This window comes from Puma concolor, chromosome B1, assembly GCF_028749965.1.
Source record: "Puma concolor isolate L17-30 chromosome B1, mPumCon1.1.hap2, whole genome shotgun sequence".
NCBI classification, from domain to species: Eukaryota; Metazoa; Chordata; class Mammalia; order Carnivora; family Felidae; genus Puma; species Puma concolor.
This window is the reverse complement of record NC_141670.1, coordinates 102,115,487-102,139,611: the sequence shown is the minus strand read 5'-3', so window position 1 is coordinate 102,139,611 and position 24,125 is coordinate 102,115,487. Positions and strand designations below refer to the sequence as shown.

At 38.7% G+C, this 24,125-nt stretch overlaps 1 protein-coding gene across 2 annotated transcripts in view; it reads left to right on the top strand.

The window, feature by feature from the left end:
- AFG2A (AAA ATPase AFG2A) overlaps positions 1-24,125 on the top strand; it is a 362,101-nt gene that overhangs the window by 331,272 nt on the left and 6,704 nt on the right. Inside the window, exon 16 of one of the 2 annotated variants that reach the window (XM_086704270.1) lies at positions 2,840-2,974. The exons of the other annotated variant lie outside the window; for it this stretch is intronic. Within the exon in view, the coding sequence (XP_086560396.1) occupies positions 2,840-2,974 (135 nt within the window). The remainder of the gene's footprint in view (positions 1-2,839; positions 2,975-24,125) is intronic. 2 annotated transcript variants of the gene reach the window in all.

Sequence of the window (24,125 nt, the reverse complement as noted above, 5' to 3'; positions counted from 1 at the left end):
ATGATAACAAGTTTGGATCAGTGCTGGTTTGGGGCAAGGTTCAGATTAATTACATAAAAGAATACATTTTTTAAAAACCCCTATCATATCCTGTTACCCATTTCTCTAGCACAAGTGCTTTAGGCACTGATTAAATCTGGAAATAATCATAGGACTCTCCATTAGAATAGTTCATGTATTTGAAAGACCATCTGGTAATGACAGGGTGTCATTCTTATATGAAAGAACTTGAGGCAAGAATCGGGAATGAAGAACCATCAATTGATCTCACGAAGTTATCTGAAACGTTTTGGTCAAAGTCAAGTTTACTGAGAGTCATATTTTCACTAAGAAGAGGATTCCCAAAGTTCCAGGGTTGGAATAAAAACAACTCATATGCTGTGTGATTAAGCACAAGCACATTTACTGTTGTTTCTTGAGTTGTACAGATGCATTAGCCTTCACATCCAAGAGTGTGGGAAACAGTTTATATTTTAATTGACTTATATCCACCTTAGTTTTCTCCATAGTACTTTTTTTTTTTTTTTTTTAACCCCATGGTGTTCCAGTTCAATGTAAACAACCACAGTAACACATTGTAAAAATATCCCATTTCTACCCTGGAGTCCAGGCATTCACATTTCCTAAATGACTTTGGGAGCCTGCAGAAACCAAATGATGAGACTCCCTAGGGGCGGTGCAGATAAGTTTGCTAGCAGCGTTTGAATAAAGTTCTAGTAGCCTCTTCTGTTGTCTTTGTTCTTTTAAATGGTTCTTACCTACAATTGTTTTTTCATTATTTTATTTGGGGCCAGGAAAATGACCTGGAGAGGACAGAAATTCCAGTAGCAATCTGACCTATATTCTTAGCTAACTGACTTAACTGGCTTATGTCTTAATTTTTGTCTCTGAAACTAAAAATATAAAGTATGTGATAAATGCATAATTACAATATGATGCCTTTTCTTGGGTATGTACATTCAAGAAATTGGTTATATTTCCAAATTAGGGTGGCTTGTATGCTGGTTTTAAGGGGCAGTTTTAAATCTTAATCTCTAGTTTCTTATATAAATGGCACCTTGCATCTTGTGGATGCTGAAATAGACCTCAAGATTTAGGACCATGGTAAAGAAATCTGAAACTTATTATTTCCTTATCGTGAGTTCTTATTGTCTCTATTAAAAAGACTGTCTATTAAAAAGACAGTTTCTTTTAAAGTTTCAACTGGAAAAAATGTATATATAATTAGATAGATAGATAGATAGATAGATAGATAGATAGATAGATAGATAGATAGGCAGGCAGTATTGCAGAGATAAAAGGAGCTCAGTCTCAAGGAATTAGGCAGACCTGGATTTGAATCCCATCTCTGACATTTTCTAGCCTTATGGCCATCATATGTGTAGTAGTTACAGTAAAAGCACCTACTTCCCAGAGTCATAGTGAGGATTAAATTATTACCTGAATATTTTATCTCTAATTTGAGTAAGCACACAGCCAATAAATTTTTTTAGAGCTGTGTGAGTCATAGTATTTTGTAAAACTGGATGTATCAAAATAAACTATTTTAAAAAGTGACATTTGGGGTGTTAAGCCTGGAGTGAACCCCCTACTATAGAGACCAACATCTTTCAACCCACAGGCTGCCAGTTGGCCCGAACAAATGCGGCAGGAAGGGAAAAACTCCATGGACCAGTTATGTCACTTCTGGGTTTGTTTCCTCATACCTGTATTGAGGATTATAGTGGTTGCTAATTAAGTCCCTGTCTACTTTTGATACTTTGACTTTTTTTTTTTACATGATTAATTCTGCATACTTTTTTTTTTTTTTAGTATACTTGACACACAATGTTACATTAATTTCAGGTATATAGCATAATGATTTGACAACTCTGTATGTTATACTATGCTTACCACAAGTGTAGCTACCATCTGTCAGCATACAACACTATTACAATATTATTAACTACATTCCCTGTGCTGTACCATTAATTTCCATAACTTATTCATTTCATAACTGGAAACCTGATACTTTGGCTCTAAAGCAAAAGAAAAATTAAAAGAATAACTATAACAAGTGTGGAAGTAACCAAGATGTCCTTCAGTAGATGAATGGATAAATAAACTGGTACATCTAGACAATGGAATATTATTCAGAACTAAAAAGAAATGAACTATCTAGCCATAAAAAAAAAAGACATAGAAGAACTTTAAATGCATATAACTTAAATGCATATAACTAAGTGAAAGCAGTGAATTCTGAAAAGGCTGCATACTGCATGATTCTAACTATATGACATTCTGGAAAAGGCAAAATTATAGAAACAGTAAAGAGATCGGTGGTTGCCAGGGGTTATGGAAGAGGGAGAGATGAACAGGCAAAACACAGGGGATTTTTAGGGCAGTGAAACTATTCTGTATGATACTATAATGATGGATACATATTGTTATACATTAATCTAAACCCATAGAATGTACACCACCAAAAGTGAACTCTAATGTAAACTATTAATCTTTGGTAATAATGATGTGCCAATGTAGATTCATCAATTGTGACTAATGTACCAAAGTTCTGGAGGATGTTGATAATGGGGGATGCTGTGTGTATGTAGGTACACAGGAGGTATCTGTACTTACCACTCAGTTTTATTGTAAACCTAAAACTCCCCCCCAAAAAATAAAGTCTATTAAAAAAAAAAAAAAAAACAGGATGAGAGGAAATAAAAAAAGGTATTCACTGAGTGCCCTCATTGCCACTGCCTGTTGTATACACTTGGCCTTTCCACTCTTTGTGGCCATCCCTCTCCTCTAGCCTCAGTCACTTTTATGTGGATGTTTAAAGCAACTTTTTCTCCTGTAGTCAGTTCCTAGAAACTGTGCCATAAAGGAGACCATCACAGAACAGATCATTGTTGAAAGAATTATATTTCCTTATACAAACAATATTATAATGGAGGATTGCATTCCTGCCCAGAACTTGCCATCAAATAAAAAGGTATGCTCCAAGTTCTCTATAATGAGCTTGAGTATACAATACACATTGATTGGGATCCTGTATACTATGGGTGATTAGTCCATAAAAATACGAGTCTGGAAATAATCATAATTTATAACCATTTTTGGATAGTGTATTCCTTTTAAATCTTCCGTGGATCGTTGTTACCCTTGGGATACAACCTGTCTGTACCAGCTCTATCATGCAGCTACCCTGGTGGCCTGAGGGACAGGGCACTATGACTGGCTTATCAAAGTGTTGGAGTACTTGAGGAGCAGTTCCCTAAAGAAGGTGGCTTCATTTGCTCAGGTAACTAAGGAGACTAACTGGGATTATTCCCCTCCCCCTCCAAAAATAAATAAATAAATAAAAGGAAGAAGAGAGAGACAGGGATGGGAAAAGAAAGAATGTTGTATTTCCCAGATCAAGGTTCTGAGACACCTCCCAGGATGTTTTACAAGACTTTCTCTTTCAATACAGAAAAGGAAAGTCTGTGTTTGTTCCATAACAGTACACTTAATATATAAAACTTATTCTTCACAAAAACCATGAACATAGATGCCTTGTACTTTTATATCCCCTTTGTTTCTGGAAGTCTAGGTCAGATGCTCCATAAAGTTTTTATCACCATGTGATCTGTAAAGCATATGTTCCACCAGAAAATCCTTCTAGTCACCAGCCCTCTGGTTTCCATAGAGGTGATGATGGAAACTTACAAATAATTCCAGACTAGCATTATGCTGCAAAGGATGTTTATAAAATGTTAAGTTCTGATGAAGGGGATAATATTTTAAAATCATTCTTGATCTCTGAATAATGCTACATATTAATGGTTATATAACATTTGGCTTCAAATTTTTTACTACATAAACTTTGATATGCTACCTAGTGTAAGTGTCCTACTGAAAAAAAAGTAGAGATGCTTGTCTTTTTTTTTTTTTTTTTTTTTAATTTTTTTTTTCAACGTTTATTTATTTTTGGGACAGAGAGAGACAGAGCATGAACAGGGGAGGGGCAGAGAGAGGGAGACATAGAATCGGAAACAGGCTCCAGGCTCTGAGCCATCAGCCCAGAGCCCGACGCGGGGCTCGAACTCACGGACCGCGAGATCGTGACCTGGCTGAAGTCGGACGCTTAACCGACTGCGCCACCCAGGCGCCCCGCTTGTCTTTTTTATAGGCTGAGAAGATCTGTATCTTTCAAATAAATGCTTCTTACCATTATTACCATCTTTTTGGTTATCTCCTGGAAGAAAAAAAAGAAAGGAAGAACACTAGTTTTTCTAATCCAGAATCCAAAATTTGAGTCAAGCCCAATTTCATAGGAATGTTCTGTGTAATGGGGAGTTAACTAAGTCGGAGGTCAGCAAACTATGGCCTGCAGTCTCCAGGTCCAATCTGCCCCACAATATGTTTTTCTAAGACCTATAAGATAAGAATAGTTTTACATTTTTTTTTAATTTTTTTTTCAACGTTTTTTTATTTATTTTTGGGACAGAGAGAGACAGAGCATGAACGGGGGAGGGGCAGAGAGAGAGGGAGACACAGAATCGGAAACAGGCTCCAGGCTCTGAGCCATCAGCCCAGAGCCTGACGCGGGGCTCGAACTCACGGACCGCGAGATCGTGACCTGGCTGAAGTCGGTCGCTTAACCGACTGCGCCACCCAGGCACCCCAGTTTTACATTTTTAAGTGTTTGAAGAAAAATCAAAAGAAGAAAAATACATGAAATTCTAATTTCAGTGTCCATAAAGTTTTATTAGCACACAGCTATGTACATTCATTTACATATTGCCTGTGGCTGCTTTCACGCTACAAGAACAGATTTGAGTAGTTACAGGAGGGACTGCGTTCTCCACAAAGCCTAGAATATTTGCTATCTGGCCCTTTAGAGAATAAATTAGCTAGCCCCTGATCTAAATAATTTCACCATCTACCACTCTACCCACATATTTTTTTGCACTTTCTCTCCCCATCCCTTATTCCCCTACCCCTTCCTCTTTTCCTCTTCACACCCAGACATCGTTTTTTTTTTTTTTGAATTTGGCAATTATAATTACAAAGAAACCAAATTGTGAGCCTATAGTAATTGATAAGCAAAAACACGTTTTAATTTCCGTTTGCCTTGTCAAGTCTTTCCTCCCCAGCAGCTTTCCCTTTCCTCTGCAGCCTTTATATAGAATTCCTAAGGCCATGCCATTTTCCCAACATATTTTGTTTTTAAGGTGGAGGTTAGATCTTGATACATTTTTTAACTTCCATGGAAAGTTCCCTGTTAGTATGTGGTCCCATTTTTAACCTATTTGCAGACACCCCCGATTATCTAAAATCACTTTCACATGGGGCTGAGGTTAAGCTTTATTTCTCTTGGCATGTCTCTGCCACAGCAGACACTTCCTCTTTGCCTTGAAAGGACAAAACGATGTTCAGCTGTCTGGGCTTAGGCCCAGTATTTGATTTATACATTATTTAATTTCCTCCTGAAAATTGGAAGCAGGGCTTTCAGGAATGGAAGTCAGTATTTTTCATTTGTTTAAGAACACTTTTAGGTCTAATGTAATCATCGGTAGTAGATGTCAGCATGATTGGGGGTGACTTAAGGTAAAACAAATAAAACATGAATACAAAGGAAAAGTATTTAACAGTGGAGAAGATCTGAAGTTTTGAATAATCATTATTGTATGTGTTGTTAGGTATTTTTGTGCTAGTGCTAGTGTTCATTCAACCAACTTTACTGAGCTACATTTTGGGGCAGCTGCCTTCACCCATTGGAGGAGAGACCTCTAACCATTATGTTATAGTTGAAATTATGGGGTGATTAGAAGTTCGAGGAAGACTTAATATGACCATTCCAGTAATTTTACAGGGGACTTTTGGTTTCTGTCTGAGCTGCTACTGCGTTTATCTCCACAGTTAGGTTCATGCACATGCCAGGATATATATGCCAAAATGGCTTGAAATTCTTACAGCAGTGAACTCAGGAAATTAAAAATTAACTCTGGAAATACATTTCATGTTCTACATCCACTTTGGGGTAGTGTATTCCTTTTTAAATCTTCCTTAGATCTTTGTTGCTCTTAGGTTACAACCTGTCTCCTTTTTACCACCAAAGTTCTTAAAAGTCTGGCACACCTAGTGCCTCCGCTTCCTCACTCCTCACTCACATCTCAAACCCTGGCAGATGGCTTCTCCATCCCTCCACCACTGCTGAGCTGATGTCACTGACTGTTTCCTCATCTTCAATCCAGTAGCCACTTCTGAGTCCTTTGCTCTCTGGCCTTTCTGCCCATCTGCCAGAATTCATACCCCCTTCCTGAGACCCTCTTCCAGTTTTCATATGGGCTGATTTAGCTTCTTCCATTTCTTCACCTTCTGTGCACACTCCTCTGTTAGTATCAAGCTAAGCGAAAGAATTCCCAGAGTTATGTTTCTTGGACCTCTTCCCTCCCTATACTCTAAGCTTTTTCCGTCTCATCCTTTCTCAGTGTCTGAGACACTTGAAGAGAACTTAGCGGGCTGCAGGAAGCATAGTTTGAAAATCACCCCAGGCGACTACATCTGAGTCCCTTAGTTCAGCCCACCCTGTGCCGTTGCTGGGCCTTGCAGGAGTGTTCCCCCACACGGAGCACCTTGCCTCCAGTGCCACCACCTTCATCCTCACATTCCTTTAAAGCTCATTCCTGAAGGATTCCTCAGTGTTACTGAGCTCCCAGGAGATATTTTCTCTTCCTCATCTGAACTACGGTGAGACAGCCTGATAGGGTAGATAGAGCAAAGGTTCTGGAGTCAGGCAGATAATGGATTTAAATCTGGACCCACCACTTGCCTGTCTGTGTAATGTTGGGCAAATTTACCTAGATGCTATAAATGTCAGTTTCTTCATTTATAAATGGTGAAGGGAAGGGGAATGCAACCTACCTCAGGGGCTTGCTGGGTAGTTTAGATCTGTGAAAGTCTAGACCATTTGTGGTGGTGCTGGTGGTAGTATTGGTAACTAACGTCATCCTCATCAATATTATTCTTCCATCCCAGCGTTTCACGCCTCTCATGTCAGGGACTTCTCTTTCTAAGTAGGCATTTATAGAATTGTCTCTCCCTTCTGAATTCTAGGCTCCTAGAGGCTGTCTTTATATTCCCTTACTCCCAAGAGCATAGAACAATGACCTGTACGTAGGCTCTCCTATGTGAATTGAGTTCAACAGAATAGCCCTTCTCCTTCCTTAGAAGAAATACTGGCTTCAAAAATTTTTTTAGGATTCAGAGCTGTTTTGTTTGTAGCTCTGTCATCACATTTTAATCAAATATTAGCATACTAAAAAGTCGTTGTTAGATTTGTCATACTGAATCTTGAAACTGGCTTTTGAAATGATTGCATTTTAATTCCTCGGAGACTTAGGACCTATATGTTAAAGCTATCTTAGATAGCCTGAAATAATTCTTATTTTTGAAAATACTACTTTGTATTTTATATGTAAGTGCTATCAGCAGTAAAGTATACTTTAAATAAGAAAATTAAGACATATTTAAATTCCTTATGTTAAAATGTGGCTGTCTTTGATTTTATACTTTCTGATTTATAAATTCAAAGCCAACTGCACATTTTTTTTAGCTTAAGTAACTAGCCATTTTTCTTTTTACACAATGTTTTTTTTCTTATAAAATCCTTATTTTCTATCTCTGAATATATTTCTGGAAAGCAGATTTGATGCTTCTCAGAAGTGGCTCTTTGTTGGTTGTTCAGAGGACCAGGAATGTAGATTAAAGTTCTGCTGGTGGTTTTTGAAGAAGGAAGTAGGGAAAGAGCCATCATGCCATTACTGGTCTGAACTTCTGTGACAGGGCACTGCTGCGATTTGTGGATGTGACAGACCAGACAAGCACTGAGAGGCCTTGGGAAAACAGCACAAATCCACTTGGAGTACTTTTTAAAAGTACCGGCGACCCACAGTCACTGAGGTCTCCCCTGGTCAGGCATTCATCAGTCACAAAGCCTTTTTGGAGCAGTTTTGCAAAGCTCAGTATCAGATGGTATACTCAGAGCTCTGAACAAGCTGTGCTTCACCGGAGTTTAGGATACGTCTGCAGTGAGCTCCAGGAAAGTGTGCTCAGCGTAGTGATGGGGTCAGGAAAGGGAAGCAGTGGCCAAGGGCAGACTGAATTCACCCTCAGAATAATTTCAGGAATTACTTGCAACCACTCAGGAATATAAAATAGTATCCCAGCTGAGAGTTTTGTTTGACATTCCATTTAGCTCTAATCTCTTCTTAATCTCTACTATTTTTATTTGGTTACTAGGTATTTAATGCAGTGCCATATTGTGCAAGGCTGGCCAAGAGCACACTTCAAATCAATAGTAGTCAAAGCTGGCTCTACTGAATCTAGAACATGAGCATACAAGTTTAGTGGTTCTGAAGTTTGTGGGATAGTTGTTTTTTTGGCTTTTGGTAAGCCTTAATATTCTGCCAAAGCAGTATATTTGAAGTAAAGTACAGCACCTACTCTAAGGCATAAATGCTACATTTGGTCAAAAAACAAATTGTTAGAACAGAAGACCTAACATCATTGAACAGTGTCAAACATCAGACCTTATTCACATCATACATTCTCCTTCTTTCTGTCATTGTCTTCATTCATTCATTCAACACATATTTATTGAGCACCTATTATGTGCCAGGTAAGGTTCTAGCACTAGCATATGTTAGTGAACAAAATAAACAAAAGTCTGTACCTGTGTGTGCTTCATCTTTGTGAGGGGAAACAAACCATCAAAAAATGCAATATATGGGATGGCAGTAACAGAGAAGGGAGCAAAATAAAGTGGGGAGGAGGCAGCAGAGCAGTTTTAAATAAGGTGGCCAGGGAAAACCTCACTTTTCTGAAAAGGTGACGTTTGAGTAAAGACCTAAGGCAAGTTAGTTATCTGAGGAAAGGGCATTTCAAAAGAGGGAACAAGTGCACATGATTTGAACAAGACTAAGCTTTTCATGGCTAAGAACAGCCAAGAAGCCAGTGTCACTGTCTGGGTAAAGAGAGTGTGGAGGTATTCCAGTGTCCAATTGAAGAAGGCAGGAGGGCATGATTAGTATCAAATGCTGCTGATGGATCAAACATATTGAGAATTGAGGACTTATCATCGGATTATGATCTTGACAGAGCAGTTCAGTCAGTAGAGGGTCAAAAGTCTCATTTGAGTGGGTGTAAGTGAGAATTGGGAGGAGAGGAACTGGAGAACAACATATAAAGCCAGCTCTTCCAAGGACTTTTGCTGGTGGCAGATTGAAGCAGGTATGGAGACAAGGGAGGGATTATGCTTTTAAGACGAGTAATTGCAACATATTTTTGTGCAATTATATATGGGGAGCAATTACAGCAGCAAATCTTGACTTAGGAAAGAGAGAATGGAATCTAGTGCATAAATGGAAGGACTGCTCTTGACAATCAAGATAGTTCATCCACTGAAACAGGAAGGAAAAGTAAGTGTGCAAGTACAAGTAAATGGACTAGGGTGGGTTGAGTGGTGGTAACATATTGAAAGTTCGTTTCTGACATGTAAACAAAGTTCATTTGCAGTGTTTGAATAAAATCTACAATATCCCTGTCATATGTTCATTTATTCACTATCTCTAGAGCTATCTCCAAATTTGGCTAGCTTATAAATTATTCATATATTTCCCCCCCCTTTTACTGAGCAAAAACTTGTCTTCTACAGCACTGATCCTACTAATGCTTTCTAGAGTCTCACAGGGGTGACAGCTCCAGTCCTTCTCCAGGAGTCTTTTGAGTACTAGAGGGTTTCCCTGATTTCTCACTGCTGACCTCATTCATTCTGGCTACCTCCCTAATCCTTGGTGTTTCTTTTGGCATGTGATATAAACCCCTCTCACATCTATTCTCTCTCCTGAGAGGAGTCAGGCTTATTTTATCAGTTTCATTTGTTAATCAGGACTCATTTGTCCTGGACTTTAGGGTCTTTTTTCTCCTATGCTTGTTTTTTTCCTACATATTGAGTGTTTCTACTTATACCCAACTAGCATGCCAGCAAGGTTTTTATCTGATATGTTTATCCCACAGACAAAGCGTAGCTATTAAAGAATCACCTCCAATCCAGCCTTTATCCACTAGTTAGGCCCTTGTGATAGGATTGTCAGTTCTAAGTTTTCACATGACTCCACGTAAATCAGAAGAATTTGGTCAGATTAAATGGTACGGGGCAAAGAGAAAAGAATATATTACCAATGGATTTAAGCCTGGATGATTTGGAGAATGATGTATCTATCCCTGAAAATGAGTTGGTGAGGCAAGCAGTTTTCAGATCAAGGTGATACATCTGGTGTTGAATACCTTGGGTTGTAGGTCCCTAGAGAGAGGCCTGAGCTGAAGATGAATATTTCAAAGATATTTGCATAGGAGTGATAATTGAAGACATGAGAGGAGATTCATTTTTCAAGAAGTGACAGGTAAAAGACTAGAAACCAAAGGCCAAGAATAATGTATCTATATTGGAAATGTCTATGGCGTGTAAGCATGTGATCTTCTGAGAATTGGAAGCTAGTCCTAGAACATTATCATGTACATGAAAAACTGATGTAGGAGAACCACACTGGTTTGAATCACCAGGATAAAGAAGAGTCCCGATTTTCCTGTTATCACTTCCCTAAGTCCATGATGCTGCCATATCTGAGCTGACCTTAATCCCATTAGTATCCCCATTAGCACTACTGCTGCCTTTACCATTACAGCAGCCTACTAGTCACAGTAGTGGTAACCAGGAGGTAGTGACTGAGTGTGAGCTTCAATAGCCAAGCTTTGGAGAAAAGGCAGGCGGGTTCTGTAGCATGATGCCACTTGGAGATGTGGACAGGTTCAGCGGTGACTAGAGCTGGTAGAGGCTAGAGGTCTTCAAAGGTTGGTTGGAGCTGAGCAAAGCAGAAAATTGGAAGAACTGAGGCAAATAAAGGAGCCAGAAAATATGATTTTTAAGACTCACCTTTTTTAAATGCTCAACATCACTCATCATTAGGGAACTACAGATCAAAACCACAATGAGATACCACCTTACACCTGTCAGAATGGCTAACATTAACAACGCAGGCAACAACAGATGTTGGTGAGGATTCAAAGAAAAAGGATCTCTTTTGCACTGCTGGTGGGAATGGAAACTGGTGCAGCCACTCTGGAAAACAGTATGGAGGTTCCTCAAAAAATTAAAAACAGAACTGCCCTACAACCTAGCAGTTTTACTACTAGGCATTTATCCAAGGGATACAGGTGTGCTGTTTCAGAGGGACATATGGACCCCCATGTTTATAGCAGCACTATCGACAATAGCCAAAGTATGAAAAGAGCCCAAGTGTCTCTCAACAGATGAATGGATAAAGAAGATGTGGTACATATACACAATGGAGTATTACTTGGCAATCAAAAAGAATGAAATCTTGCCATTCTCATCAATGTGGATGGAACCAGAGGTTTTATGCTAAGTGAGATTAGTCAGAGAAAGACAAATATCATATGACTTCACACATATGTGGAATGTAAGATACAAAACAGATGAACATAGGGGAAAGGAAGCAAAAATAATATAAAAACAGGGAGGGGGACAAACATAACAGACTCTTAAATACAGAGGACAAACTGAGGGTTGCTGGAGGGGTTGTGGGTGGGGAGATGGCTAAATGGGCAAGGGGCATTAAAGGAAGACACTTGTTGGGATGAGCACAGGGTGTTATACATAGGGAATAAATCACTGGATTCTACTCCTGAAATCATTATTGCACTTGGATGTAAATTAAAAAAAAAAAAAAAAGGACCTTTTTTTTAAAATTTTGAATGAGCAATGGTTGAAAAGCAAGATTCTGTAATCATATCCATGCTACAGTGAATAGGAGCATCTTAACCTGGTTCTTCTTTGCTTTTCACTTTTGTCCTACTTGACCATTTTAGACTTTGACCAACATATAAATAAGTTTTAAAAACGAACAAAAGACTGGAAACAACTCAAATGTACATTACTTGGGACCTGGTTGAATAAACTATGCAGTTGTAAACAATAAGAAGTGGTTTCTAGGATAAATTGTTAAGTAAAAAAAGGCAAGGCAGAGAAAAGTGTGAATAGTATGCTAACATTTAAAGAAGAGGATGGCAAGAGGACGTAGGAAAGCTTCAGTTTTTAAATATATCCCAGCCAATAAATGGAGAAGGAATAACACATCAGAGCACCATTTCACAATATTTAATGAAGTAAAGGACTTAGACAATCACAAGTAACTATGAAACCATAGAAAACTACTAAACCTTATGTACCCCAACATCATGTATGAAGGATTTGTTCCCAAAACATCAAGCCACTCAAGCCTCTAGATCTTATTATGAGTTTACAGGAAATACAGGAGACAGAGGAACATGTTAAATCACACCACAGAGATGCTGTCAAGAAAATAAAGAACTGTGTAGGACATATAATCCTGTTTCATCAACATAAATTGTAAGGAGAAGACGTAGAGGATTTTTTAGAAATGAGATACATCAACTAAATACAATACATAGGTCTTATTTTGATCCCAGTTCAAACAAGAGAGCTATAGAATACGTTTATGAATAAATGGCAGTATTGTAATACTGACTAAATATTGATAATACTAAGGAATTATTGCTACTTTAATGTGGAATAATAATGTGGGTTTTTTAAGGAAAAATCATTCTTTTAGATACATGCTGAAATATTTGTGGATTAAATACTAAATATATTAAATATGTTGTGATTCTGGGATTTGCTTTAAAAACTTTAGTGCAGTGGTGAAGTGTAGGCAAAATAAGGTTGGCCATGAGTTGCTTGTTGTTAAAGCTAAGCAACAGATTAATGTGAGGTCACTGTTCGTTATTGTCTCTACTATTGTGTATATTTGCATTTTCTCTAGTTTAAAAAAAAATAAAGGGAGGGAGATACTATTATCTCCCTAAATGTTTACTAAGGATTTTAGTCTTCTCTATCTCCCCCTTCTCCTCTCTTCTCAGGGGCAAGAATTGGGCAGGTTTACAAAGTATGGTGGTGCTGTCATGAAAGACACTTCCAGTCATCTTTCAGCCACTCAGCTGATATAATGAAGTCAGAGCACTGCAGGCTTCAAATGCTGTCCATTTCATTCCCCTGTTCCTTAAGCCTTGTCAACACACATTTCCAGTTACATGCATTTCCAGTTACAATTGAATTTAGGGACTGTCTCCAAATAAAATTTCCATAACTTCCAAACTAAACAGCTCCAGACTTGAACCTTGTATGTATTAGCTATTTATGGCCCTTCCCCCGTAAAAAGTTGAGTTTTTGTTTGCTTTCTTTTCTGATTTTCGTTGTGACTTCTCCAACTGATAAGAAAGAGAATGGATTTAACACAAAGATAACTTTAACCATAACCTATTCTGGAATCATCATTCAAAAGAATAGCTTTACTTTTTTCCTATAGCTTCCATAATCATTTCCAAAGAAATTGACTGGTGGCCCCTAAGGCTTTTCAACTTTATCATATTTTGGATATCTGTGGCCTGGAAATCAGTTGTACAGCTCAGAATGTTACCTGAACCCCTGATGAGCAGCATGGTCTAAGAAAACAGCAGCTAGAAACAACTGGAGCCCCCTGCAGCATGCTGAGCACTGTTTTTTTGGAAGCATGGCCAGCTAGAAGCAAGGGAGGCCATTGCACCACTGGGCACAAGTTCCAGAGTGGCATCTTCTCACAGAACATTTAGAGGTAATATGTTGCCAAGAGAACATTTGAGAGCATTGTATAAGCAACACAAGTTTACTTGCACATAGAGAAAGAGAAAAGCCACTTTTTACATCCTCCCTTTCATTCCTTCCACCCGCCAACATACGCCTGCCTTAAATCACCTGTACTTCCAGCCCTTCCATGGATCTTCACCTCCTGCCTCCAAAAACATTACAGAATTGCCATGTCATCACAGTGTGACCGCAGATACACACACACACACACACACACACACACACACACACAGTTGATTTGGTACAGGGGAATGACCTACCTCAATATGGCCCCATCATCATACCCTTCTCCCCAGCCACAGTGATTGGACCTCAGTACTCAGACACTTTCCACAGGAGTTTTCATCACTGAAACTGAGAAAATGAGGACTTGGTAGTGGCTGAAGCTGTAAGATATAAAACATAAAAACCGTATTGCCATGTTTTCTAATATGTGGGGAAAACCACTCTGTAGTTAAAGAGGAATAAAACCAAATAAAGTACAGAGAGAAGCAGAGAATCCTGATAGCATTCCAGTCCCTGGTTCCAGATGGTCTGCTGTGCCCAGCCTCACTCTTGTCCTTAGGTTCTGTTAGATTCAATAATATCCTTATAATAAATTCCTCCTTTTGATTCTAATTAGGTTTCTGTCCCTAGCAGTTGAGCCCTAATATACAGCAGATGTCACAGCTGATTGCACCTATTTCCAGACACAAGAGAAGCTGAGGCAGAATTCAGTCCACCTTGCTCAGAGGCATTCACAAATGTAGTGTGAAAACTACTTATGAGTCTCCTTTGATTAAAGTTAGCCTGGTTGCATTTGTTACGGCAATTAAAGAATACATAGCCTTAAAAGTCTTTTCAGTACTTGGGTTTCTTCTTAAAGTAAATAAATCAAAAGTGTTCATTAAAAGATTGATATAAAAATTTAATAATTCTGAGGTTAACCTAAAAACTTAGCCTAATCTTCCATGGGAACATTTGTGTATGTGTGTGTGGGTTTTAAATTCCACAAATATTACTAAAATGAGCAGCCGGCAGAAAGATGTTTTAAAATATTCTGTTTCAGCATGTAAAATCTCGTTTTATTACAGAATTCTTTTGTTAAAGGCACAGACAGCTATGCTGGGTTACTGCCAGAGTGATGGGATTTTAACAGTTCGGTTAATTTTAAAAGATTTGCAAATGCTGGGTTTCAGAACTACATGGTAAAATGTACTGTGCACTTTAAAAACTGCTTAAACTCATGCCACATCTTGTGAACTTACATTGCATCTGCAAATGAGTGTGCACGTGTATGCACGTGTGTGTGTAAACACAATTGTCTACCTTCATATGTATGTATGTATATGTTTATTTCAAAGAGTACAGAGCTGGGGGGAGAGAGCAAGATGGACCTGTAAAATAATTCAGAATTTCCCTTGGCTTTCCCATTCTTTAGTGTAACTATGGAATGAGTACAAACGATATCTTGAACACACTGTTGCAAAGGTGATATGGGTTTATTTCCAGTTAGATACCAGCATGCTAAAATGGAGGTGCTTGTTCCCAGGGCATACCCTATCTAAATCTAAAATCTAGTGATCAGATCTACAAATGAAAAAGTACACCCAAGAGGAAAGTCTTGACACTTGCTTCAATTTTCTCCATTTTATAACATTATAGAGTGCTTTTATGTGTATGTATTTTACCATTTATAATAGAAAATACATTAAGATTGCAAAATAGCTTCCACTGTATCATAATCCCCTTGTGTTCAGTTGACTCATCTCTGTGAAAAAGAAAAATTCTTTTCATGAGAAATGTCTGTCAGTCTCTTTCCAATGATATATTTTTTTGATGGTTAGGAATCTGAGCAGTTTGCCTAGTATAAAACAATTAGGTAAAAGTATGGATACAGTCTTGAAATATATTAAATATACGTACTCAAATTCACTCAATTTTATGTCTTTAGATTTTAAGAACTTAATGAATAATTTGTGCTTTAAAAATTCACCATTAGCTCTTTAATGTACTAACTGCCACATTTCTGATAACCAAGCCAATCCCACTAAGTGATAATTTAAGGCACCTTTTAAATTAAATTTTTAATGATTTTTTTATTATCAATAAGTAGTTTCATCTACCTTGCTTTCCCACAACACCTTCTACATCTGTTGATTGCTCTAATGGCCTTTCTCATAGTTTTTAGTTTAGTCTTTACAACTGGACATTTTTAAGTCTTTATTTAGGAAACTTTCTGGCTTTTTCATTGCTGAACTTGACATAAACCTTGTTCTCTCATAAGCAGTTTTGCAAAGGAGTTTGGGTAACATTAGTTAAGAAGGAATGTTTAGGTTCCATAATCCATTAAGTAATGGACTTAAGGTCAGAAGAGAAACATGTAAGTGTTTTAGTTAGTCTTCATAAACCGAATTATCTTTATTCCCCACCTTGACTTGGACTATGAGTAACTAATGAAAATGATTGTCCTGTGTGGCTTTTACAGGTACTTGTAACTTCTTCTAAGTTGTATCACATACATAATGATTTTAGTATCAAAACGTAAGAGCTGTATCTCATGTGTCTTTCAAATCAATAAACACAAAGATTTTCCTTTTTTTCCCTTTTTAATGGAAATGCAGTATAAGACAATAAGCCGTATAATTTTGCAGATAAGAAAACAACCCCATCAGTTTCTAAATACCCAGTGTGTACTGTCATTACCAAACATCAAAGTCTACATTAGGTATTTAAGTCTGAAAATTCACTTATGGGCTAACTAAAATTGCATATAGTTAATATATGTCACTTGTAAATCCTAATCTTATCTTGGATACTTAGGTTTTTAATTCCTTAACTAGTGTGCTTAAATTTTCAGTCTTTGTGTATTACCTTAGCTTTTTTTTTTTAATAAATGAAATACGATATTAGTCTTTAGGTTCCTCTTCATGTCAATAAAGACCTAAGTAAGTTATACCTGGTGGCAGCTGTTGAATGTTTATAAGGTACAAGAGGAAGGTCTAAGAAAGCAAAAACTACTTTCCCGTTACAGTGATTAACTCCACATTGTAACTCCTGTACTCCTCAACTGTGATAATTCTAGCCAAATTACATTCTTATAATAATAAGATAGATATTATGAAGCATTCATAGGATTTTAAAAGATTTGAAATATAGTAACTGTAGCACAGTGGTTCTTAACACTTTTTGGATAATTGTTTCTTTTTTAGAATATGATGAACACTTTGAACCATCTTTCTAGAAAAAAAAGAAAAAAATATATATGTATATGTAAGTTTTTAAGGGTTTCAATATATTCTTAGATCCATTTGGATATCCATAGACCCTAGGTTAAAAATCTTTATTATATGGCCAATAAGCACACAAAACTGGTAAAGTTTTTACATATAATATGATGTGCATAAAGTATAAGATAAGTAATTATAAGTAATCTTTTCACTCCCTGTCATGTGCTGATGGTATACTTAGTGTTTGCTCACCAGGACCTATCTTCAGAAGCCCCCTAGCTAGCTACAAATTGTCAAGTCATTTTTTTTCTGTTTAACACAGATAGCCATTAAACAGCATGCCATACTCTATAAAATGATTTTAGAGATGCCATGCAAGGCTGCTGATTGGCTGGACCAGCATGCAGCTGCCCAGAGAATGGAAAAAGAGAAAGGAGCTCACTATAGATTAAGACTGAGCATTAGGGTGGGTGAAATGGGTGAAGGTGACCAAAAGGTACAAACTTCCAGTTATGAAATAAGTCTTGGAGATGTAATGTACAGCATAGTGACTATAGTTAATAATCGTGTGTTGTGTATTTGAAAATCACTAAGAGAGTAGATCTTAAAAGTTCTCATCACACACACAAAAAAGTGTGTAACTATGTGGTGATGATAGATGTTACACTGTGGTGATCATTTCATAATACATATATATACTGAATCATGTTGTATATCTGAAAGTAATATAATGTCCTATTCCATCATTGCTCAAAAAAAAAAAAAAAATGACTGGCTGTAAAGGGGGAAAAGTATCTAACTCCCAAATACTCTACTCTGTGAGAGCTCAAAGATCCCCAGCTGAACAAAATGCAAAAAAAGCTACCCAGGGCATCTGTGACGCTACAGTTTCAGAGGAAACATTTTTATGTGTGTGTTAGTAGGGCAAGATGTGGGGACTGGCTGTGAAGATGGCTGACAGGGGAGAAAACATGTGGTGTGGTTTAACACCACTGCCTACACCTTCCCCCTACCTATCCCCAAAGCCACCACCTCCCTATCTCCCACAACACTGGCAGAGAGGATCAAACCCTCCAGACTTAGAGGAGAGGCTTATAGCAAGCTGACCTTTCCTGGGTCTCCTCTCCCAAAAACATTCCCTGTCCTGCTCTTCTCTCCTCTTTGCCTGGAGCCAACCTCAAGGTCTCCCATTTATGGATGCTTTTACCCAAGAACTGGTACTTTTCCAGCTTTCTGGCCATAGCTTGGTCAGCAGTCTTACAAGATTCACAAGTACACACCTCCACTTAGGATGAATCATTGTTCCCAAAACGTTTTTACCTTTTTAATGCATAGTAGACAATTATCTTGGCTGCAGTTGTCACAGCAGGAGGTGTGTGTGTGTGTGTGTGTTTAAGGCAAAAACTAATTTATATCACTGTTCAGAGATGACCTCAGCAGGAGACCTTTTTGCAGACTCCCAAAGGTCAAGGGACATGCTAACCTGTTATGTTGGGGAGTAGAGCAGAGCAAAGGCTGGAGAGCCTTTATGGGACTTCAAGTCTAGTGAGGGAGGTAGACATTTACCACAGATAACTCTATATGCTTCCTGGAAACTGTGATATGATAGAATAGTTCAAGTTGCTACCAGACCATTAAACAAGTGATCCTGAAGCAATCAGACCTGGGAAGATAGTGAGTTTGCCTCCAGGAATGCCTCCCAATGGAAACGTTTACACTGAACTTTGAAGGGTAAATAGGTTAGCCAGTACTGTGCACATCTTGTTCCATGAAAACATTTTGTTTTCTTCACTGCTCTATTCCTGTGGGTACGTTGTACCTGGTACCATGCAGGTGGTCAATAAAGACTTTTTGAGTAAAGGAATAAATTAGGGGCTCCCAATATCTGTTTGCCCTCTCACCCCTTCCCCTACTACATGGTTCCTGCTTTTTGCATTACCATACCAGTTGCTGTATTTTTTTTTCAAAACTAAAAATACTTTTTTTCTTATATGGTTTAATTAATGTTAGAAACATTTAAAATTCCCATAGGTACATATGGTTGTAGAAACAGTAAGAATGAAAACTCCCAAATCTTTCTTTCCCCAGCTCTTTCCTCTGTAGAATGATAGATTCGTTTGTAAATTGTAAAAAAAAAAAAAAAAAAAAAAAAAAAAAAAAAATGAAAACTAGGATGGGCTTCTCCGAGCAGGTGGTAATGATGAAAGGTTGCACATTTGATATACATAAACTTCAGTGTTATGTACAGATCAGCAAAATTAAGCAACCAATGGACTCCTCCACCTTCTTTAATGTCATTAAGCTTTAGTGTGTTTTTACAGAAATTCTTTTCTTTTGAGTCAGTACCAGGCATGGCATTCTAGATAGTGACTTTAACATAATCCCAGATGGATTAATTATCATAAAGCTTATTTTGCAGACAATCTAAGGAATTTAGCCCAAGGGCAATAGGCAATTCCTTAAATCTGAAGTTTGCCCCCCACGATCCTCACTTCTAGCTTCATCACATAAAAAGTTTTCGGTGAGGTGGCACTGTGAAGTACCCTAAAGCAAGCGCGACTCTCTTCCCGTCTGAATTCCCTTCTCGGGCCCTGTTTTACGCCGTGAGCTGCTTTCTTGGCAGTTTGGGGCGCCCCTCGCCGTTTGTGCGTGTGACAGCCTGACTTCCATCTGCTGCTCTGCGGCCAGGAGCCTGCTGCGCTCCCTTCAGTCACATCTTTCACGCCCGGCCATTCAGCCACCTTTCAGCACGTCTCAATGGGCCGGGGAGAATGGGCCCTCGGCATCCACATGAGCACATAATCTCCCAGGTAGCCTCCTCCTTGAAGCACCTCCAGTGCACGCTGTTCGCAAACAGCAGGACACCACTCTCTACTGGGCTCCTAATCCCTCCGACACACAGGGGAAGGAGGTCGCCGGGCTGTGAAAGAGAAAAGAAAGGCGAGGGGGCGGGAGGGCGGGAGCGCACACAATGTCAGCCCGCGGCCGCCAGCGGCTGCGCCACAATCAGCGCCAGCTGCAGCCCAATTAAGCTCAACAGGTCACAGGTGTTCCAGACAGAAGATGCTTTTAACAAAACCACTTTCTTGAAAATACCTAAGACTTTTTAAAGCACTGCAGCCCATTTCTTTTGGTGGATTCTTTAAAGCTATTTAGTACACTTGAAATACAAAGAAGCTGAAAAGCACATTTAGGCCTCGCTGGAAGGCGCCCTTTCTTCTTGCCAAACAGCAGGAGCAGCAGCGCGGCCGCCGCAGGGCCCGGGGAGCACCGCTCTGCCTCTGCGTGGATTCTGTGCAGCTGCCCGGGCCCGGGCTGGGGCGGCTCTCTTCCCCGGTTCCATCCTTGCGGATACCCTGCCGCGTACCGTGCCTTCACCTGCTCGTGCTAGAAACTGCCCCCTGGCTGTATCACTGTACTCATACCCTGCAGTCCCTAGGCTGCCGCGGCCGGTTCCCTGAGAACTTTGAAGCAGCACTGCCAGGGACTGATTAAACTAGGTACACGAGGTCAGCTCTCCAGAGCCGCGGTTCTCACCGTCCGAGGACACCCTATGAATAAGCCTCCTCTTCCGGCACGTTTAAAATTCCCGACTTTTTCTCCACAGATCTGAGGCCTTCCTTTGCCTGCAGAGTGGGGTGATGGGAGCCAAACAGAACGTCAGCTGTGTTACCCTCCCGCCTCTCTTGGAGGACACATAATCTCTGCGAGGTCGTTAGGAACTTGGTGACGGTTAAGTTAGCATTTCAACCTGCCTGTTGGAAGTGCGCAAGCAGTTCTTAGCTCCCCCATTAGGCCTACTTGGGGCAGCATCCCTTTTTCCCAACCTTACATGCCACTCATGGGGATGTGTTCCTGATGTCCTTCTCATAATCTGGTTACAGCCAACAGAAAAGGGCACATACTACCCAGGCCTTATTTGGAAGTCGAAGCAATTGTACGTAAATTAATGTTGGGTTTCTAATCTGTCAGTGCCCAGAAAAGAAGGTGGTGCTCCTGTTAAACTGGAAAGAACACAGTCAGGGCTATAGCACAGGATACCCAAAGTAGCGCCCAGCATTTTCAGGTTTTTCTACCCAATGACTAGGTTTTGGTAAAGTCTTTGCCTTGATTATTTGTCACATCATTTTTTTTTAAACTACTACTGCCTGCTTAGAAACCTTGTGGGTTTTCATTTTCGCAATACCCCTGTTTCTCTTTTACTAAGCTGAGCCACCTGTTTAAACTCTTCTTGTCTCGTGCATTGGGGGAAAGAACCCTAGGCTGTGTATAAGAGGTTTCATTTTTTTTCCACAGTGAAGTAAGACATTGTTCTTATTCTTCATGGCATTCAGAATTCTGCACAATTGCCTCTTTTGCCCTTTTGCATTTAAAAGTGAGGTAATTAGATTTCCCAAGGTTCAATGGTCAAGAGCCTTCTCCTCCTGGGAAGTTGCTTCCCCACACCCTCCCGAGTGGAGTTGTCTCACGTAATCCAGTTATTGCTGTTTTGTTCTTCTAAAGGCACTGCTTTTTCAGAAGGCAAGTATAGCATAAAAATTCATATTCATATGTCCTCTTTCATTGCTGAGTTACTTTTTCCCTGCATTTGAAAATGATTACTATTTTCCTCAGTGACTTTGTTTTGAGGATTTCTAAATATTTTCACTAAAAATTCTTTCCTTTGCTACCTGTCAGGAGCTCATTTCAGATACACCTTAATAGAGAGTTCCTGCTTTTTATGTTGTCTTTAAGGTATCTGTTGGCTCTATTACTATTGTAGAATACATGAAAAGAGAATTTGTGGCATGTTGGCACCAAAGAAATGGGTGTCATGGCCACCGAAACAACGTGTCTTAGTTTAGCTCTGACAATGAAATCTTAGGCCCACTCTGCTTGTCTTTTGTCTCATTTTCTCATTTTCCCAAACAAATAATACTTTCACTTTTGCAGCAAGGCACATATACATCTTAAAAGTTTGGGAATCAATTTTTTAGTCAAAACTGAAAAAAGAACACAGACTTCAGACACTCAGTTTTACAGAGCCAGCCAAAACAGTGTTGCTTTTCCAGCCTAATGGCGAAAGCAACCTTACTGGTAGTTGGCTAATAATTCATTTAAATGATCTAGTCTGCAGCCTATGGGGGAAGAGAAGGACATGGTGAAGGGATTAGGGGAAAGCTTCCAAAATCCTTTTTGCCAAAGATATTAATGCATTCGAGTGCCAAGAGTTTTCTTTCTAAACGGGTTGGTTTAACATTCCAGACAGTCTGTGATTCAAATTCATCTATTCATCTACACATCTTCTCATGAGGTTCTTCTGTAGCCTCATGGAAGAAATTCAGCTGAATTCCCCCATCACTGAACAGTCCCAGATTCCATGTGGTTTTGAATGTGATGCCAGGAGAATGATGAGTTGTGTGGTCCCTGTATACACTGTATACACTGTATACATATATATATATATACACACACACACACATACACTGTATACATATATATGTGTGTATATATATATATATATGTACACTGTATACATATATATATGTGTGTATATATATACACACTGTATACATATATATGTATGTGTGTATATATATATACACACACACACACACACACAGTATATACAGTGTATACAGGGACCACACAACTCATCATTCTCCTGGCATCCATATATATATATATATATATATATATATATATATGTATATATATGTATATATATGCATATGCATACTTATCTCATTAGGTTTTCTTACAAACTTTAGAGATAGTAATGAGAAAACTCCCACTTGAAGTTAAAAGCCCTTGTCAGTTTCTGTAGTATCCAATCCCAAATAAAGAGAGATGTATTGGCAAATTTAATCTAAAAAAGACCTCACTCTTTCAGAGTTTAATACAGAAAAGAAAATCCATCAACAGTTGATTGATACCAGGTTATTTTCATCAAATGGGACAAAAGATCACCATTTGCACAATTTTGGGGTTCTCCCCCCCCCACCAAAGCTTCCATTTCAGTCCCCTAGCCTAATATAAATTACTGCATTATTAGTAAATTTTCAGGCATGTTTCTTCATTACAGCACAGTTTTTCCCATGACAACACAGCAAAAACATTCCCGTCCCTATGTAACAAATTTTGATACCTCAGGAAGCTTCCCTCAAAATAACACAGACATACTTGTATTCTTGATAAAATTTCTAATTTCTATTACTTCTAGGAAGGAACTAGATTTAAAGTAGGTCCCCAGACTAAATCATTGCTTAAGACAACATATATCACAGTGTTAAACAATTCTTGTTACTAATGTAACTGACAAAGTACAACTGACAAAAATGTAGGTTATATAAAACATAGATTAAAATATTATAGGATATAGACCAAATATGAAAAAGATACATATAATGTGTACTTTTTGGAAACTTTGTTTATAGTTAAGGAACTATTCAGTTCGATTCAACAAATATGCATTGACCATTTATATCTCCAGAACCCAAATGTGTGCTGTGGCTGCTGCCTTTTGACCCCATTAAACAGACTGGTCCTTCTCCAGTATCTTTTTTCTCCCTTGCCCTCTTTTCTCCATTCTGGAATAGGAGAGAGCAAAAGAAAAAAAAAAAGGCTATGAAATAGGCAAAAGCCATATTGTGTCCTTATTGAATTGTTTTGTATTGGTTAACACCTTCGAGAACGTTTGCTGAAGATCACCAGTAATTCAAGAGATAGCCACTTATAGGTGTTCTGCCAAAACCAGGGCAATTCTGTGTATTGTGGGAAACAGAATATATGTACTGTTACCTAAAACTTGATCACAAAATACTTGTTCCTCTGAAAAGACATTAATATGGCAGGGCAAATGCTGGCAGGGGCCCTGAGAGCAAGCTGCACTTTTCTTGGGAAGTATGGTATCTTTGGAACTCATGCTAAAGTAAGTGACCCCAGAGCAAATAGAAACCACCCATCATGAAATGAGCCTCCTAAGAATACTTCCATTTTCACACCTACCTTTCTATTTGGGTTAAGAGAGAATCAATAATCCAATTAATGCTTTCATTTTGGAATTTCTAAGAAGCTCTTTCATGAGGAAGAAATAAAAACAAAGGAGCCTTTAGGAGTTATTCTCTATCAGCTGCTTGTGCATCAACTGCTTGTGAATTGGGTTTAGAGATTTAGAGATGACTGCC